This window comes from Pygocentrus nattereri, chromosome 22 (assembly GCF_015220715.1).
Source record: "Pygocentrus nattereri isolate fPygNat1 chromosome 22, fPygNat1.pri, whole genome shotgun sequence".
NCBI lineage: Eukaryota > Metazoa > Chordata > Actinopteri > Characiformes > Serrasalmidae > Pygocentrus > Pygocentrus nattereri.
In genome coordinates, this window is record NC_051232.1 from 7,706,766 (window position 1) to 7,726,286 (window position 19,521).

Sequence of the window (19,521 nt, forward strand, 5' to 3'; positions counted from 1 at the left end):
CTATTTGACCGAATTTAACAGCTTCTGCAGGTAAAACAAGCGCATCATTCACCACGAGGCTGAGGTTGACCTGTTATTCGCCAGCTTTATGTTCAAATGATCCATTCTACCTTAAATGGTACTGGAAAGGTGGAACGGAACATTTGAATAAGAAGCTGGTGAATGACGAATCAACTTCAACTTCATAGATTCACCATCATTCAGTTTTGTTTGGTTTCTGTTGTCATCCAAATTCAATTCACACTAGTGCCTGTTTTAATTTGCTGAGCTAGCTTGTATTTTAATCCTGTGTGCCCAATGTTCCCCAAAATCATCACAAACGACTACCTTACTAAGTTTCATAGTCCAGTGGAAATTCTTTTCATTTGTAGTCGCAAAACTCTTTGTGTATACCAGCATGACGTATCTGTGTACCGTGGATATTGTATTTTATTTGGAAAAGTGGAAAAAATGACTGAAAAATGAACATCCAGCTACACATGACTAACATGCTGTCATTAGAAAGCTGTACTACTCTCACCTTTGGTGTGTAGAGTTGAAATGGCCTTAAAATGCAAACTGCCTTGTTAAAGACTCGAGAATCGAGTGTCATGTCTTGAGACTTGCTTATTACGTAAACTTACTGAGTTGTTTCCACCTGTGGAGTTCTGAGGTGTCGACTACAGCTACGTCATGCACAACCAATACACAGTGGTATTCGATTGCTCCCACACTTCAGGAGGTGGTTTGCTGCACACTGGAGATGCAGTGGGACGAAGTGTAAATAAGCATTTTTCTTAAACTTCATTTTAACACTTACAAGTCAAAGCCAGCATTTTGTAATGTGCATAACTGCCTTCTGGCCTTCACCATGTCAGAATAATATAAGCTATGGACATGGTTCACATATCAGAACACTCAGCAGAACCGGCCCTCACTAGCCAGTGTGGCGTCAAGCTGTGGCGTCAGCATCCGTGAGTAATCCAGATGGAAAAATAAAAATATCAAAGATCTGTTAGTATTTACATGTCAAATAATGGCATACTTGAGCAGCCCAGGGTGCCCAGAAAATAACTGTGTTTCATCTAAATACTTTATTATCGCAATTGTAATTGACCTGATTACCAAAACAATTACACACTGCTATCATAGGTTTAACCACACACACACACACACACACACACACACACACACACACACACACACACAATGCTGCTTATCGTCCTGAATCATGGGGGGAGAGGGATTGTGCGCTACACCCTGGACATCCAGTATAGTGAACTCAGCTACTTTAAGGTGGTCTGTAGCAAAACCATTGCCAATAGAATGGGACACTCTAGAGCAGTCACTCATGAACCTAAGGTCACTCTGCTCAACTACAGGAGTATAAAGCCCCCAGCACCGGGCTGTGGAGCAGTGGAACTGTGTTCTTTGTAGTGCTGGAGCTCCATCCAACACCTCTGGGAAGAGCTGGAGTGATCCAGGACTAATCATCCAACACCAGTACCTGACCTCACTAATGCTCTCGTGGCTGAAATGTAATCAAATCCGCACAACAATGTTCCAACATCTAGCATAAAGCCTTCCCAGAAGAACAGAGCCTGTTACTGCAGCAAAGCAAGACAAACGTCCTATCAATAATAGTTATTAATCATAATTACGCAATGAAATAATGGTTTGTCCATTCAGCTTAAGGAAGTAGGGTTTATGTGGTAACGTAATGGGTTACATGGCTTTCATTCAACTGACATAAATACTTTAAGAATAGTTTAGATGGACAAAAGCAATTTTTCACAAGAAATTCATAAATAAATTAAATATGGATGAATAAAATCAACTTCTGCTCTGTTCTAATTTATACAGTGAACCCAATCAGTGAGCTAGAATGATCCTGGTTCTCAAACAGACCAAACGTTCTAAAACAATTACTCCTCAGCAACGCTGGTAGTCGTCTTTATAAAGTCCATTGAAAACCTGGCAAGCCCAGTGAACCAGAGGGGTGGGGTGGGCTTTCTACAACCAACACTACCAAATTTGGGTTGGTTTGGATCGGTTTGGTACGTGTGTGACTCAGCAACATCACCCCACATGCCACACGACGAGGAACAATGGCTGAATAAACTCAGCTCAGACTGGAGAAACTGGGAACGTTAGCTATGCTGAAAACAGCTCTAATGTAGGCGATGGCACTGGGCACCTGTGGTCCTATGTTTGCTTGATTTTTTTGGGGGGGGATGCAAAAAATTTGCGAGGGAACGCAATGTTATTAACTTTTTTGGTACCATGGCCCCTTAGGGGCTCTGGATGAATGTGTATCAGTTCAAGACAAAAAATTTAAAAATTACGTAAAAAATCCATTTCCATGATAAGCACACTGGATGTGGCAGCAGCGGAACTGGGCATCATGTTTTTTGTTTAGGTGTTTGTGCCAAGTTTTGTTTTACTTGCGATAAATTTGACAGGATGGGATTGTGGCTCCGATTTAACTCCAGTACGAATATTTTTACTACATTTTCTCTGACTTGGCACCAAAGAACACACACTTTTGACATTCCTAGCGGTGAGTGGGAATAAGTAAGTGAATCCCCCTACAGTTCTCCATCTCCCAAGTCTTAGACCCCCCCTACACCCATCTGCCCCTCCCTCTCAAACCCCCCACCTTTGCCCAAGCTGCATCTAAGCTGAGACTTGGCAGCCAAAAGCAGAGAAGCAACAGTTTCTCATCACTCACTTACACACACACACACACACACACACAACCACCCACACACACACACCCACCCACACACACACACCCACACAGGAGCAGTAATCTTAAGGCCTTGGCACCAACCGTGGCTTAAGAAAGGACAGCACCGTGAGAGAACTCATCTCTCTCATACACAAACACACACACAGACATGCCGTGATTGAAGAAAAGATACCAGCGTGCGAGAACAGACGTGAATGGAGGCCCTCGAACTGACGGCAAACAAAAACACGCCTGTATCGAACAGTCGGCGAGCGCTGAAACACGTCTGTTTGAGATCAGACGCTGCATCTCCATGAATCGGCTTAAATTCCGCTCGACGGGCTGCAGAAACCATCACACAGTGACGTGTCCCTGGTTTCGGGACACTTCAGAAGTATTAAAATGATCCCTTAAGGGTTCGATTTCCCTCCCCTAAAAATCGAATACATAAAACATACGTTCTCATGATTGTAGCTGAGCATGTGGTTAGCCTGACGCTGCTTCTGCTGATATCTGTAGTTAAGCTAAAACAAAAACCCAAGGATCATTTGTGCGACAGCTCTGTTCAATTTCCCAGTGAAGAGGTCATTAAGGCACAAGCGTAGCATGTGATAAGCTTGAGGAAGTCGTTTAGGAAAAGCTGAAGCGCAGATTATTCCTTTTTTAAGAGCAAAAAGTTAAAACCATTACTTTTTGGATAGGTTTACGTGGCTTTGGCATAGACAATTCCACATAAGTAAAAAACTTTGTATCTTAAGAACAGAAACTTTATAGAAGCAAAAATACTTTCTTCAGCTGGATGGTAACTTGGTAATTTACCATGGTAATTTGTATGGTAAGTTTCCAAGTAATTTAGCGATGGACTATTTTTAATGGTCCATTTGTCATGAAATGTTTACACAATACAAAGGCATTTGGTGTCTGCGAGTGGTATTAAAAAATAAAAAGTAAACAAAAACATGTTACCAGGTGTTTATATGACAGTAAAGCGTGTATAAAACATATGGAGCACATGATTCTTACAGACTGGTAATTACACGCTGCCGCTGCCACAAACAAAACCTCTCCAAAACTTTAACTTTACAGGAAAAGGAAAGATCTTCACTTTAAATGGACTCTTTCTGTTGGGCCATTTATCATGAAACTATAATACACTGTTGCAAGCATTTTCAACTGCTGTACAAAATGAAAAAACAACAGACACAAAATAAACCCCTAGACACTTACATATCGCTGTTGTCGGAACAAAATCTCCAAAATGGTCACTTTACAGGAGAAGGAAAAAACATGCTTTACTTTTAAAGGAAGTCAATGGAACCAGAATTTTTTTCAATCCATTTTGGATTGTTTATTTTGGTCCATTCATCATGAAATTTACACACAATGTAAAGGACAACGGGGATTTTCACATTAGGTCAAACAACCTACGTTATTTTGGGAGGTTTCTTTGCTCCATTCATTTATAATTCATATATATATATATATATATGTACACACACACACGCACACACACACATAAATATATTGATACTTATATACTTAACACATATAGGACATTATGTTCCAACACTGAATAAAAACAAACCTGTGTGTGTGTGTCTGTTGTGAGAATCGACCAAAGAAGCAACAGTTTCACTTACACACAAATACTCTCTCTCTCTCACACACACACACACACACACACACACACCACTGCGGGAACCAGAGGCGTTGGCACAGATATATCAGCCAAACCTTCTGTGAACTTGGCTGCTCCAAAGCCTATTAAGAGTCACTAATCTAAAAGCTGGCGGAGGACACTCTACCTTGGCCTGGTTGGCACTGTCTCTCTCTCCTCTCCCTCTTTCTCTCCTTCTCTCTCTCACTCTCTCTGCCAGGGCCACGCCACAGATTATGCAAATCCAATCGCGATGCCCCCCCCCACCCCTCATTCGGCTCCCCGTTCCTTTTAGGCCACATCCCGGCATCGAAGGAAAAATGAATAAAGAGATAAAAGAGGGTGATGGAGGGGAGAAGGAAAAAAAAAACAAGACAGAGATCAGGCTGAGAGAGAAAAGTAAATGACAAAAGGGTCAAAAGAAGAACTGGCGGACCGAGAGAGGAGGTAAACAAATAAATAAATCATCTGTGGATGCTGAGTGTTAAGGGCAGAGAGAGTTTCTCGTGAGAGAGCTGCTGGTGGAGACACAGATTAAGTTACACTTTCAATGGAGATTATGGGCTCAAAAGCCTTTTTCTGGCCCAGGACTAGGCTTTTAATCTGTGCCCTGAAAAACAAACCCAAAAGCAGCTCCATTCGTTTAGCAGAATGAGTCGAGTTATGACAGCTGAAGAGAGTGAAGAAAAGAAGGAAGGAACAAAAAAAAAGAAACCAAATGAGTTCAACAGGAACCGACTGAGAAAGAGTGAAAGACAGGGATAAAGAGATAAGAAAGATAGACAGGCTGAAGTTAAGAAAGTGGAGGAAAGAAAAACGTTGACAGACAGACAGATAGACAGACAAATAAACAGACAGACAGACAGACAGATAATCATACAGACAGACAGATAGATAGATAGCCAGATAGACAGACTGATAGATAGACAGATAGACAGATAGACAGACAGGCAGACAGACAGAAGGATAGACAGACAGATAGATATACAGGCAGTCAGACAGATAGAGAGACATACAGACATACAGACAGACAGATAGATAGATATACAGGCAGCCAGACAGACAGATAGACAGGTACACAGAGAGGCAGAGATAGAGAGACAGACAGATGGACAGATACAGTGCGATAGACAGAGAGAATGACAGACAGAGAGACAAATAGAGACAGACAGAGAGATAGACAGAGAGACAGATAGAGACAGAGCAATAGACAGAGACAGACAGATAAATAGAGACAGAAAGATAGACAGAGAGACAGACAGATAGAAAGGCAGAGAGACAGACAGATGGAGAGACAGACAGAGAGAAAGGCAGAGAGACAGACAGATAGAGACAGACAGACAGACAGACTGATATAGAGGAGACAAAGTGCCATGGGAACGTGTAAGAAGGCTCAGAGAGCCTCACCGTGCCAGCCCTCCTCAGCCCAAACACATTGTTATTCATGGGGGGAGACGAGAGAACAGGCTTGTTAACTTGCACAATTAAGGCATCATTTGCCAAGAGAAAGGGCTACTTTCCGATCTCATTGTCTTAGAGCACAAAAGAGTTCGAAAGCCCCCTGATCAGTGCTGGAGAGGGGAGGGGGCGTCCTGTGAGCCGCACAAGGGCTGCTTGTGTCACAGGGGCTGACTGTGGGAGACACAGGGCAGAGGAACGCAAGGAGAAATGCTGAGATTTAGCATGGTGGTAAAGCACAATGAGGAGTGATCCTCATCGCACCCTGAAATGCACAGAGAGCATGTTTGTTTGTGTGATTGCTGTTGTGGGGGGGGGGGGGGGGGGGGGGGGGGGGTGAGTCGGGGGGGTTAAAGCGGCCTATACATTTTATTACTAACTGGACCGGAGCGCTGATACAATAACATTACAACTAGGAAGAAAATAAAAAGAAAGGCATTCTTTAAACCCACTTTTTGGACCCAACTGAAACCAGGCTTCTCAGGAGGCTTTGCATTATCATACCGCTGCTGTCAGAATGAAACCTTGTATCTCCAAAATGGAGAAATGGACATATTACAAAAAATAATAGAATTCAGGGCTGAACTGATGGACTTCAAAATCAGGCTGAAATTGCATCTTGTTCCTCCTGTGAAGGGGGTCTAATAAACATACATAAAACTCTTATCTTTAGTTAAAAACCTGAGGGATCTACCTGATGTAACCATTTATCTGAATTACTCATGTCTGAAACGATAATTAACTTAAAGACTGGTACCTTTTCACTTATTTACATAAATGTACGCAAAAAAAACTTTTCCTCAAACATCTTGTGTGCTCTTGAGTACCTCCTGAGCAGTTGGTACATGTCCTCCTGAGTGAGTCTTCTGGTGTTTTTCTCATCCAGCTCCTCAAACTCTCTCACCACGTCTCTGTACTGCTGGGCTACAATCCCCCTGATCAGCCTGGACAGCTGAAACGCACACAAAGACGCTTATTTCTACCTGTATTTCTGAGATTAAACCTTTTTCCAGTCACATCACCATGCACTCCTAAAAAAGATGGTTCTTCAAGGGTTCTTTAGTAAAGAAAATGGTTCTATATACAACCAAGAACACTCAAAGAACATGATTACAGATGCATGATTACAGGGCTTCTTTACATCATGAAAGGCTTCCGATTGATGGAAAATGTGCAAGGATGCGCTACAGATGGTTCTACAAAGAACCTTTTTGAAAACGGTTCTTCTATTATTATAAGCTTGACATCGTCACAGTAGAAGAACCTTTATTTGGTGCCATACAGAACCATTTTAAAAATAGATTCTATATAGAACTATCCACGGCACATTCTCCATCAACCTGGAGAACCCTTTAATGATGCATTTTCATGTATATAGAACCATTTTCTTTACTAAAGAACCATTTCTTTTAGGAGAGTGCAATATTGTAAAACCATGCTCCAAATATTATTTTAGAGATGTACTTTTAAACTTTATAACAGATTATAAACAGCATGCTGTGGAGTTTAACATGTTATGGAGTGCCTGCACCGAGCTGAGGCGTCCCTACACGGGCTTTTGGGCCACATTCACAGAACTCAGCGGTAAATAAGAGCTATTCGTCACTATAAGTCACTGTGGCAGTGATTTGCCAGCGATTTTTAACACTGCGGAGTCCAAGGCCAGAGCCAATAACAATCCACATGTACATGAGATCATATATATGAAAGACCCACACCATGTGAAACTCTGATTGGCTGCCAAAATAAATAAGATGTAAGAAACGAAAACAAAGAAAACCAAAAAGAAACAGTTATGAATTTTACGGGACACAGTGCTGGCAAATAATAGTTTATTTGGTACATTGTTTGGTAAAGATTTAACTTTTAATTAAGTTTCTTTATCATAAAATCTTGCTGATACTAGAGAAAATGAGGTGTATCTTAAAATCTCATTAAAACCACTTAAAATTCAACTTTTAATTGTAGGAATTATATTTTAGCTTGTAAGATTTCATCTCCCTTCAATAAGAATTCAAACATTTTTCCAGTTCAAAATAATTGCAGCAATTTAATACGTAAATATATATGTCAATTTTATCCACACAATTAAAATTTTAATTCTCATGATAAAATTTGAATTTGTATGACCACTGTTTTAGTTTTTGTTTCCTTTTTCATTTTTCTTGATCTCAGGAATTCCAACTGAAAATTTAAATTCCATTTTGAGTAGTAAAAAGTTCTATGTTCGCTTCTAAGAAAGGAATTTTCACTAGTGCAACTGTCATTTTCACACGTGTAAATTGAATTTCTTTGTAAAATTTGATGTAAATGATTAAAAGCTGAAACTGCTTGCAGTAAAATCAATTCAAACATGTAATCAGAATTAAATTACTGTTCACTCGTTGGGTTTACAAGGTAATCCGAGGTAATCTAGGTTGTCTTCTTGCTCTTTATGTACTCCTACAACAGAAGTTTGAAGGGAAAATGACCAAGAAAGACATTTCTGCTCGATTTCTGCTCGACTGTGTCATGTTATGAAACTCTACCACCACAATGCATAAATGCACAAGCGGTAAAAACAAGCGGTAAAACATGTTACTGACACGCTACTCGCTCTTAACGTCAAGGTAAGCACAAATGCAATAAGAAATGTTAAAATATTTTACCTCTCAAAAAGAGGACAGTCTTTCTAGAGCACTTCAAACGTTCATCTGGAAATTATTAATGGAAATATTTTGTGCTACACAACACAACAAAGACTTCTCACAGACTGTGAAAAGACTTTTGGTAACACTTTACTGGAGGGTGCTGTCCATAAGGCAACATGACACCTACATAAGGTTCCCATGACAGCTGACATAATCCTACATAACTGTTTATAAATGTTTGTTCCTATAATCGTCATTCGCTATAAAGGTTACATTTGCCAATTTTGATCGTAGTCTGCTAAAGTAGCCTTTATGACAGATGGCACCTGTTGTAATAAGCATTTATAAGCAGTTATGTAGGGTCATGTCAGTTGTAACGACAAGCTAATGTAGGTGTCATGTAGCCTTATGAACAGCACCCTACAGTAAAGTGTTACCAGACTTTTGAAAGACTAAAGTCCGACTCCCTCTCACATCCAAAGACAGTGTCACGGTTTTTAGTCAGACTCTGATTTTGCGAAGCCTGGGAATCTTACGGTGTCACTATTTACAAGACTGCAACCAGACTTTCCTGGATCAGATACGTATCTGATTCGTGGCCACGTGACTTTAATGTGATGCTCAGATCGGAATTCATGTGTTTTTTTTTCCCGCTGCGCGTGTGCTGTACCATGGCAGCAGCGCCGAACAGACATTAAGGCCTGTAAACGGTGGAAAAGCAGCTCATCTCACCTTTTTCTCCTCCGTCTGGCTCTAATAACGAAGCTGAGGGCTGATCAGAGTTAATGATCTTCTCAGCGAAGCTCGTTCTGCTCGTTAGTTTGTGCTGATGATGCAGTGATTCAGTCACATGACGTTACTGAGCAGGAGGAGCTCATGAGGGTCATTTCAGGCCAGTTCATCACATTAATGAGTGATTTGAGCCAAGCTTATATCAGACAAGACAAGCACAGCACAGTCTCTTTATTACCTGATATTGTTATGATGGCCTGGCTGATTCCTGTTTTTCAAAAAGGGGACCTGAACATACTTTCACAAAACACCACATGACTGTCACGGGAAGAACAGTACAGCAGTGATATGAGGCATACCTCACTGACACTCCGATCTTTTCCCACCATGTTTTTCTCCTCTTCCTCATCTGGGCCTTGCTCTGAGAAATCAGGACGTCCAGCAGTCTTGCCAGCTTCAAAGAGACTAGGCACTCCTTTTCTAAACAGAGAAAGAGACAGAAACTTGTGTATTTTTGGAATATTTGGTGCTTTCTTCACAAGAGCCCACAGAAGAAGTGGCCTCGTATTAGAACGCATCCGTCTTCCTTCAACGACCACAGATTGGGCGGCAATGTGTCCTGAAATTCCCAGAATTCCGAAAGGCAGAGATTGGTTTACTTCCGTGAACATGATAAATAGTCTGACACAACTATAAAAAAAATAATGAATAAAAAGTATTCTTCTTCTGTCCACACAAACAGTGATACCTGGCTGAATAATTAAAAGTATTCGCAAATATTTCATTTAATTCGCATCATTTTTTAAAATAAATGCATCTTAGTAAATGAAGTAACCGCATCCACGTTTTCACATTGTCTCATTCTCAAGCCCAACACACTGACCATTACTACTAATTATTAAAACACATATATTTTAAAAAAATACAGCAGCTTCCTATTTTCTCTTATTATCACAGCTACTGGTCCGATTATCTGCATGATGATTAGGACCATTAAAACGTGATGGACATGCTTTGAGGCTGTTTCGTGAGAATGCATTTTGCAGAGGGGATCAAGCAGCTATTAAGACAGATAAATAGAGAGATATATTTAAAAAGTTTGCTCGAGCAGGTCCTGAATGACCCGGTAGTCCTGACGGAGGGTGAGAGGAAGCACGTGAGAAACCACAGCCGGGTTAATGTGCTCCCTGTGCGCTTGGCTGGTCTGATCCGTGCCGGTGCGAGTGACCAGCAGGGCTGGGCTCTTTTGTCCTGGGAAAACCCCGGACACTCCCAGGCCTGGGACCAGAGTCCCAGGACACAACAGAGGCCACTGCAGGGCGGTGTGGGCGGACCAGTGGCTGGAGAGGTCACGGATGGGAGAAGGGAGAAACGCGCTCGGGGTAAGAGCGGGAGAGACGTCAGGGATGGAAAGAAAAGAGAAAGAAGGATAAGGAAAAAAGGGGAGTGGAATGAAAATAGAGAGGGAGGAAGATCAGAGGTGGACGGTGATTGTAGCTGAGTGCACTTAGAGGCAGTGACACTGACTGACCCACGCCACAAGAGGTTTGTGTGCGTGTGCACTAGAGAGTGAGCGTGCGTTAGTGTTTAATACACACTTCCACACACTGTACTGACAAGCTCTTACCTATAAAATGGGTAAAAGTATGTAGCACAGCATAACACAGTGGTACCACACAACTGAGCCTGAACTGTACTTGTCTATAAGTCACTAAGGCCCAACCTAATGTCTTCTATCACTCCTACCCCTTGTTTTTGAGTGTATCCCTAACCCCTTGGAACTGAGTTACAGGGCAGTGGTTGAGATCTTCCCTCTGAAATGAGACCCTCTAATAAAAGAGCATCACTTCATTAAGAGCTACCAGCGCTGCTCTGTAGGCGACCCTGCCCGTCTGCTGGGACAGCAGAGGAGGGGAAAGTTCAGCTCCTCACTGCTGGGCTTTAGTTACATTTAGGGATCATACGCCTTGAAAGAGGGGGGCAATTATTTATTATCACCCCCCCTAATTCTTCAGTGATATGAAGCTGAAGTCAGAGATTCTCCAGATTCTTGTTCGAATTTTCCCGTTCCACCTTAAATGGAGCAGCAGGTACATTCAGGAGCTTCAGGCATCAGAACCGCTGGTCTGGTGGAACAGGAAACATCAGCATGCTATTGTGACTTCTGTACGCTTGTTATGAAGAACATGACCATAATGCAGTGAATCGACATCAAACTAAGATAATACAGTGGATCAGACGCAGCAGTGCTGCTGGAGCACCTCAGCGTCACTGCTGGACTGAGAATAGTCCACCAATCAAAAATATCCAGCCAACAGCGTCCTGTGACCACTGATGAAGGACTAGAGGATGACCGACACAAACTGTGCAGCAGCAGATGAGCTGTCGTCTCTGACTTTACATCTACAAGGTGGACCCACAAGGTAGGGGTGTCTAATAGAGTGGACAGTGAGTGGACACAGTGTTTGAAAACTCCAGCACTGCTGTGTCTGGGGATTATAGTGTGGGGCTGTTTTTCAGGAGTTGGGCTCAGACCCTTAGTTCCAGTGAAAGGAACTCTTAAAGCTTCAGCACCAAGAGACTTTGGACAATTTCATGCTCCCAACTTTGTGGGAACAGTTTGGGGACGACCCCTTCCTGCTCGAACATGACTCCGAACTAGTGCACAAAGCAGGTCCATAAAGACACGGATGAGCCAGTTTGGTGTGGAAGAACTTGACTGGCCTGCACAGAGTCCTGACCTCAACCCAATAGAACGCCTTTGGGACGTATTAAGAGTGGAGACTGTGAGCCAGGCCTTCTCGTCCAACATCAGTGTCTGACCTCACAAATGCTCTTCTGGAAGAACGGCCAAAAATTCCCATAAACACACTCCTAACGCTTGTGGAAAGCCTTCCCAGAAGAGCTGAAGCTGTTATACCTGCAGAGGGTGGGCCGGCATCATATTAAACCCTATGGATTAAGAATGGGACGTCACTCAAGCTCATGTGTGTGTGAAGGCAGACGACCAAATACTTTTGGCGATATAGTGTATAATAGGTTTCAATAGAGGTTTCAGCGACCTGTAAAATTAGCACTGCTATCTCATTGTTTTTGTCAGTTAAGCTTTTGTTCTGCCTTTTGAACGTCCCAAACAAAACTGGATCATAACTTCAGACCCAGAACAGACATCAATTCTATGCTGTGAAAATCTAGTTTACATTAAAAACAATGTCAGTCTATGGACCTCATTCTTCAGCACATGATCAGAGTAATTAGCAGCTAAGAGTCTTAACATCCACTTGAAGTGAACCAGGCTGAGCAGCGACAGCAGCTAGATAGACGGAGGGTCTCAGACCCTGCTGACCCACTACAGCCACCACAGCAGGACACCGCTGTCCTACAACACCACCACAAAATCAGCACAGCAGGGTTCTGTACAGGCACCAAGTCAACGCCAGACCACCGGTGAACACACACAGCACTCTTTTTGTGCCTCGTCAAAGTACAAATGGGAAAAGTAAATACTAATAACGTCCATAAACAAGCATCATACATCATTATACATTCCCTATCAGCCAGATAAAATCCAGTTCATTAATTATTAGCCCACTCTAAGCACAGGCTTGTTATGTCTGTGATTAACATAAGCCTGGACTTCGGTATTACTTAATACATAAGTAGCACTTAAGTCTTGATTAAAAGGCTACAAACATTGTTATTATTTACATGAAGAAAAAAAAAACAAATGTAGTTAACTTTTTGGTCAGAATATCTTATGTGTGTTGTTAATATAAAACAATCTTTCACCACTGACCAAATAAATAAATAAATAAATACATACAGAAATGCCATTTCCCTATATCACGTATTGGCCTTTGGTTCTTACACTGGCTTATCAAAGTCTTCAGGGGAATATAAGGCTCCTTGAGCGCTCCAGAAAGCTTGAAATCCCTCTCTAGTTCTCAGGGAAGGGCATTATTTTACCACCAAATCTTTCCAAACCACTCATTGATACAACAGCAGAAAGTCCACTGGATAAAGTTTTGACCCTTCCTTCCTTCAGTCTCACTCACACGGATCTGAGACCAGTGGTCTCCTCTCCAAATCCAAACAGCACCGCTGATCTGAGGCCAGTCTGAGATGGAATTTTCCCTCGGTCCTCAAATAAAGAAGCTTTTGGGAGAAAGGTTTGTCTCTCCCCATCACGTCAGCGTGCAAGGAATGTCCTCTGCCAACAGAAGCCTCTAATCCAATCATGCTGCCATTAACTCGCCGTAGCAGTGATTACATGAAAGAAAGTAGTGTCGGTGCAGAACGAATGTGCTAGAATGAAGTTTTGCTGCTATAAAAGGCCGCCATTCAATCACGTCGAGGTAAAAAAATGCCACGGAAGCAACGGCATGAAGACAAACTCGCTGCGACACACAAACAGTGCGACTGCCAAAATCTTCTTATTTCACATTGTTTGCTGCCCGAAGCTTCCAGATTTCGCACAAAACGCTCATTCATAGCTCTAAACTGTTATTTCAACCTCAGACGCTTAAAGATCTCCGAGGCCTGTTTGTGTCCAACTGACCAAAAAGTTAAAGTTAAACGCAACGTACCAGGAACAACTTTCAGACGTGAATAATTTCACTGGTACAAACAGTAAATGCTAAAACTAACAGTTGCAGCCTCTTAAACTCCTTGGGACCACCGGTGGCTCCAAACACGCTTGGTCATGTTCTTCATAACGTTCATATTCCATAAGCTCCATTCAGAAGCTGGGCGTCGTGTGAGGCTGTAGCTCTTCTCTCCAGTCTAATAGACGGTGATGTCATTTTAAACCCTTATAATAAAAGAAGCTGAACTCAGTTTGTTTTTCTACTGAAAGTCGACCCGTTTTTCCCCAAATCTGGGCTCTAAACTATAAACAGACGGCGTCTCTTCAGTGATCTGCTCTGGAAACATCACTTTAATAAAGTAACACAAAGAACGTCGCAGATTTTTGGCTTTCAGCAGTAAATTCTAAGCATATAATGATATGTGGAGATCATAAAACACACGTTCTGGTAATTTGAGAGGAACTTTTACAAAAAAAAAAAAAAATTATTATAAATATTATATATTTAATATATTTATTTAATGCACTTACTGAATAACGTGCCTTATGACTTGGTCACAAAAATTTAGATAGACAAACCAAAATATACCCTGGAGAATAAGAGATTAAATTATGCAGTTATTTATGAAGGAAAATCAAATCAGTGGCTCATTCTCTTCTTGTTTTATATACGCTTCATGCAGAAGTCCCTCGAATGTGGGTCAAATCTACAGGTATAAATTAAACACTGATTTAACGCTATGTGGATCATGCAAATTGCTAACGTTGGTGAAAAAAACCTGATACAATTCACAGGATCCACCCTCTACACAACTCACAGCTCCACAGTCGTATATGATCACGGTCAAAGTAGCACTTCATTGCACTTAAACGCTCTTTGAACACACTTTAAATTATTCAAGAAGTTCCCGTTAAATCAAAACTACTACGAATCTTAATTGACTTGACTTTAACATTGAATCTAGCATTTCATTCACTAAAGCCTGAATCATAAACAGTCTCGTACTGATACAGATCAAATGACGAATCGGTTTTAACTGAGAAACAGACGCACCAAAAGGAAATGTCCAGCAAACAGCGCCCCATTAACAGCTATCAGAGAGAACCTGGCAGCTTTAAATGCTCTTCTGAATCACCAGTAGAGATTCTCTAACAGACGGGAGTAAATAACAACATAATAATAATAATAAAAAATAAATGCATAAATAAACTGATAAGTAACAAGCGAATAATGACTTCATTCACTTATAGTTTGAACCATCTACATTCCTCATATAGATCAAATTCTGCACCAGTACGAGACTCTATATCATTAATTTAATTAACCTATATAATGTTATATATTATAATATATTCATCTATATAGTATAATGGAGTTTATATTGTATTTTACAGACTATTTATAATTGTGTCAAGTATTTTTTTATTTGCAAAAAAGGTATAAATCATTTATTTAGAGGCGTTAAATAGAACATAAACACTATGTTGCCAAAAGTATTCGCCTGGCTTCACTCGCATATGAACTTGAGTCCCATTCTTAATCCATAGGGTTTAATATGATGTCGGCCCACCCTCTGCAGGTATAACAGCTTCAGCTCTTCTGGGAAGGCTTTCCACAAGGGTTGGGGGTGTTTATGGGAATTTCTGACCGTTCTTCCAGAAGCGCATTTGTGAGGTCAGACACTGATGCTGGACGAGAAGGCCTGTCGTACAGTCTCCGCTCTAATTCATCCCAAAGGTGTTCTATGGGGTTGAGGTCAGGACTCTGTGCAGGCCAGTCAAGTTCTTCCACACCAAACTGGCTCATCCGTGTCTTTATGGACCTGCTTTGTGCACTGGTGTGCAGTCATGTTGGAACAGGAAGGGGCCGTCCCCAAACTGTTCCCACAAAGTTGGGAGCATGAAATTGTCCAAAATCTCTTGGTGCTGAAGCTTTAAGAGCTCCTTTCACTGGAACTAAGGGGCTGAGCCCAACTCCTGAAAAACAGCCCCACACCATGATCCCCCCTCCACCAAACTTCACACTTGGCACAATACAGTTAGACAAGTACCGTCTCCTGGCAACCGCCAAACCCAGACTGGTCCATCGGATTTCCAGACGGAGAAACCTGATTGGTCACTCCAGAGAACACGTCTTCACTGCTCTAGAGTCCAGTGACGGCGCTTTACACCACTGCATTCCACGCTTTGCATTGCGCTTGGTGATGTAAGGCTTGGATGCAGCTGCTCGGCCATGGAAACCCATTCCATGAAGCTCTCTACGCTGTTCTTGAGCTGATCTGAAGGTCCACATGAAGTTTGGAGGTCTGTAGTGATGGACTCTGCAGAAAGTTGGTGACCTCTGCGCACTATGCCCCTCAGCACCCGCTGACCACGCTCTGTCATTTTACATGGCCAACCACTTTGTGGCTGAGTTGCTGTCGTTCCTAATCACTTCCACTTTGTTATAATCCCACTGAAAGTTGACTGTGGTATATTTAGTAGTGTGGAAATTTCACGACTGGACTTGCTGCCCAGGTGGCGTCTGATCACGGTGCCACGCGAGTTCACTGAGCTCCTGAGAGCGACCCATTCTTTCACTAATGTCTGTAGAAGCAGTCTGCAGGCCTAGGGGCTCGGCTTTATACACCTGTGGCCATGGAAGTGAAGGGAACACTTGAATTCAATGATTTGGATGGGGGAGTGAGGACTTTTGGAAATATAGTGTATGTGCATGTACATATCAGTACAACGCTGGTACTGCCAGTGGTTAGACTTGAAATAGATCATTCAAAACAATATTTGACGACATTTCATGCGTTCCTGAAGAGCTGAACGTTTAAGCAGTGCTGGGCTATGCTAAAATGTCTTTTTTTACATTTTAGCCCTCTACAAATAAATGTTCCATCAGTGTATCAACATCGACAGATACACACATGAAAAGAACGGGATATTGACCTCAACCCAGAAGACCCATATCAGTGCATCCCTAATAAAAATAAAATAATAATAAAAAATATATATTATTTACACTTTCCTAAACTTACATCAACATACTTTGCATGGAAGGTGCAGCAAAATCCAAAACTGAAAATGAAGAATGAGGATTTTTTTAGCAATTAAATCACAACACAATACAATATCAACTTAACGGAAGTAATGTCAGCAACCTTTAGGCCTCCCGTCTCCACTTTCCTATGCAATCCTGGGTTAACAGCCACTGTTTGCTGTGACGCAACTATAAACAGGTAATCGTGAAAATACACTTAGTCACGGGCTTAGTCACCTGTGTGGTTGGTTAGTGTAGTGGGTAACACCTCTGCCCTCTACACTGTAGACTGGGGTTCGATCCCCCACCTGTGTAAGCCCCTTATACTATACCAATAAGAGTCCTTGGGCAAGACTCCTAACATTACCTTCACCTTCCTGTGTAAAATGATCAAAAATGTAAGTTGCTCTTGATAAGAGTGTCAGCCGAAATGCCATAAATGTCACCAAACAGAAATCAGAGCAATCTACCTACAATTACAGAACAAAACTGGCAGCTAACAAGCTGGATAATGCTATCTAGAGAATACATGATACAGTCTTAAAGACAAAGGCTCTCTGGTTTAGTGATACTTCATATAGAAAAAAAAAGAGCCCAAGGCTTATTTCTCTGCTGGTTAATCTATAGCTAGAAAGAACAAACACACATTTCAACAAGTGTTTAATCTTCTAGCTGTTTGTCAACAGGCACTGGAGTCGCGCTCAAGCCCCACTCCAGTTCACGAGGATCTAGTATTCGCAAAAAACAGAGTGTTGTAGACACGAACGAGAGACGGGTTTCACTCCCCACGTTCCCACTGTTCTCCACAGTCTGAGAAAGAAGGATTTGTGGGGGAAAGAAAAAAAGAAAAGACAGACTGAGAGACGGATCGGGAGAAAAGAATGATCCCCGTCACTCGCGGAGACAAGACACCCTAAGAGATAACGGACGGATGAATGAGTGGCTTATTTCTCTCTTTCTTTGGTCCCGTGCGAGGAGAGAGGGAATAGATGGACGGACGGAGAGAGGGAGGGAATAAGCCATGGGAGGGAAAGGAGGAGAATGACTAGATGCACGTTTATCTCCTGTCTGCCTAATCTGGGCCACCATCTGAGAGGAGAGAGGTGTGTGTGTGTGTGTGTGTGTGTGTGTGTGTGTGTGTGTGTGTGTGTGTGTGTGTGTGTGTGTGTGTGTGAGAGAGAGAGAGAGAGAGAGAGAGAGAGAGAGAGAGAGAGAGAGAGAGAGAGAGAGAGAGAGAGTGTTTGTGTTCTTGTACTGCTGTACTTGTGAGGACCACATGACCCCACTATGACATTTGACTATGAAATTTAATATGAAACAATTCCTTTTTTTATTTGAAAACTAAAAGAGCAGAAAAATGGCCTTTTGGTTACTGACGTTAAGGTTAGGATTAGGTTTAGGTGTAGTATTAACACAAAAATCAACAGAAACCTATGGACGTCCTCACATCAATGGCAACACAAACGTGTGTGTGTGTGGTTGTTTTCATACATATTCAGGACAAAAATGTCCTGACTTTCTAGGAAAAACAGATAAGTCTATCTGACTGTATGAGAAAGTCCATTTGACTGTACGACTGTAAATTTATGTCGTTACCTGCTTTGTGTTGTGCGCTACTAAATAACCAAACACAGACTCATTTTGGCCAATAAACTGTAGAAAAAGTGATTCTGGAAAATCTAACCCAGAGAACGAAAAGGGTCCTGCCTTGTAAAATGACTAAATGCTCTGTGTGCTATTCTTTTGTTTAAGTTTGGAGTTAGACCTAGAAAATGATCACATATAGATACCTCCATCCATAACGTAATACTATGTAATAACATCATATATAGGGACATTTTACATTTAAATACTCACACACACACATATTTCATATGGACACTGTTATTACCTATAGATACTTACATACAGTGTAGAACAGAAGCAGGCATTTGAGAGGATCAGTTAAAAAGTGAATCACCATTTAAATAAGATAATGCAGTAAGTAATGGTTATATGCATGTAATTCAGATTTATATTTTTATGACTATTATTTTAGACTTTTTTGGCATTTTTCAATGTAACAATGTCATACTCAACTTGTACAATGACAAAAAAAAACCCACACACCAGGAGGAATAAGCCTACATCCAAACTGCGATACTCCAAAGAATAAATAAATAAATAAATAAAAAACAACAGGACCTAGTAAGTGTTTCATCCTTACATCTGTAAGTATCTATGTAAGTATTTCTCTCATTTCTGATATTTATCTATTTCTTCCATATCCTAAATGGCATCCTTTCATAGGCTGCATCTTTTGCCAGTTCACTGAGTCATTCCTGCACAGAGAGAGCCAGTGACGACTTACACCCCCATATAACTATGGATCCGATCACCTACGGGCTTATGACAGTGAGCTGAGGCTGCTGGGTCGACAAGAGTATGAAGTCTGGGACAGAAAGAAAAACTCGATTTCTTTTATTTCCAGTACATGCTCGTGAACACCCAGCCAAAACGGCTGGACTTCAGACCAGGACCACAGAGCGCACGTATCAAACTGCCTTCCCCATCTCGGCAAGGCCAACATTCGGATGATTTTGTAAGCCAAAATTCATATTTACATGAAACCAAGTGTGCTGGGATTCAATTTAAGATTAAATTTAAGAAGACCATGCGATAGCTGGGGGCACCAGGGAGAACCAAACCTGTGTTCTTCTAAGTAGTTCACAAGATGTCAGC

The 19,521-nt window shown here is 41.6% G+C and overlaps 1 protein-coding gene across 1 annotated transcript in view; it reads right to left on the minus strand.

The window, feature by feature from the left end:
* si:ch211-197n1.2 (EF-hand calcium-binding domain-containing protein 6) overlaps positions 1 to 19,521 on the minus strand; it is a 59,882-nt gene that overhangs the window by 3,904 nt on the left and 36,457 nt on the right. Inside the window, exons 13-14 of the mRNA XM_017681744.2 lie at positions 9,547 to 9,667; positions 6,653 to 6,777 (exon numbers count right to left, since the gene is read on the minus strand). Of these exons, the coding sequence (XP_017537233.1) occupies positions 6,653 to 6,777; positions 9,547 to 9,667 (246 nt within the window). The remainder of the gene's footprint in view (positions 1 to 6,652; positions 6,778 to 9,546; positions 9,668 to 19,521) is intronic.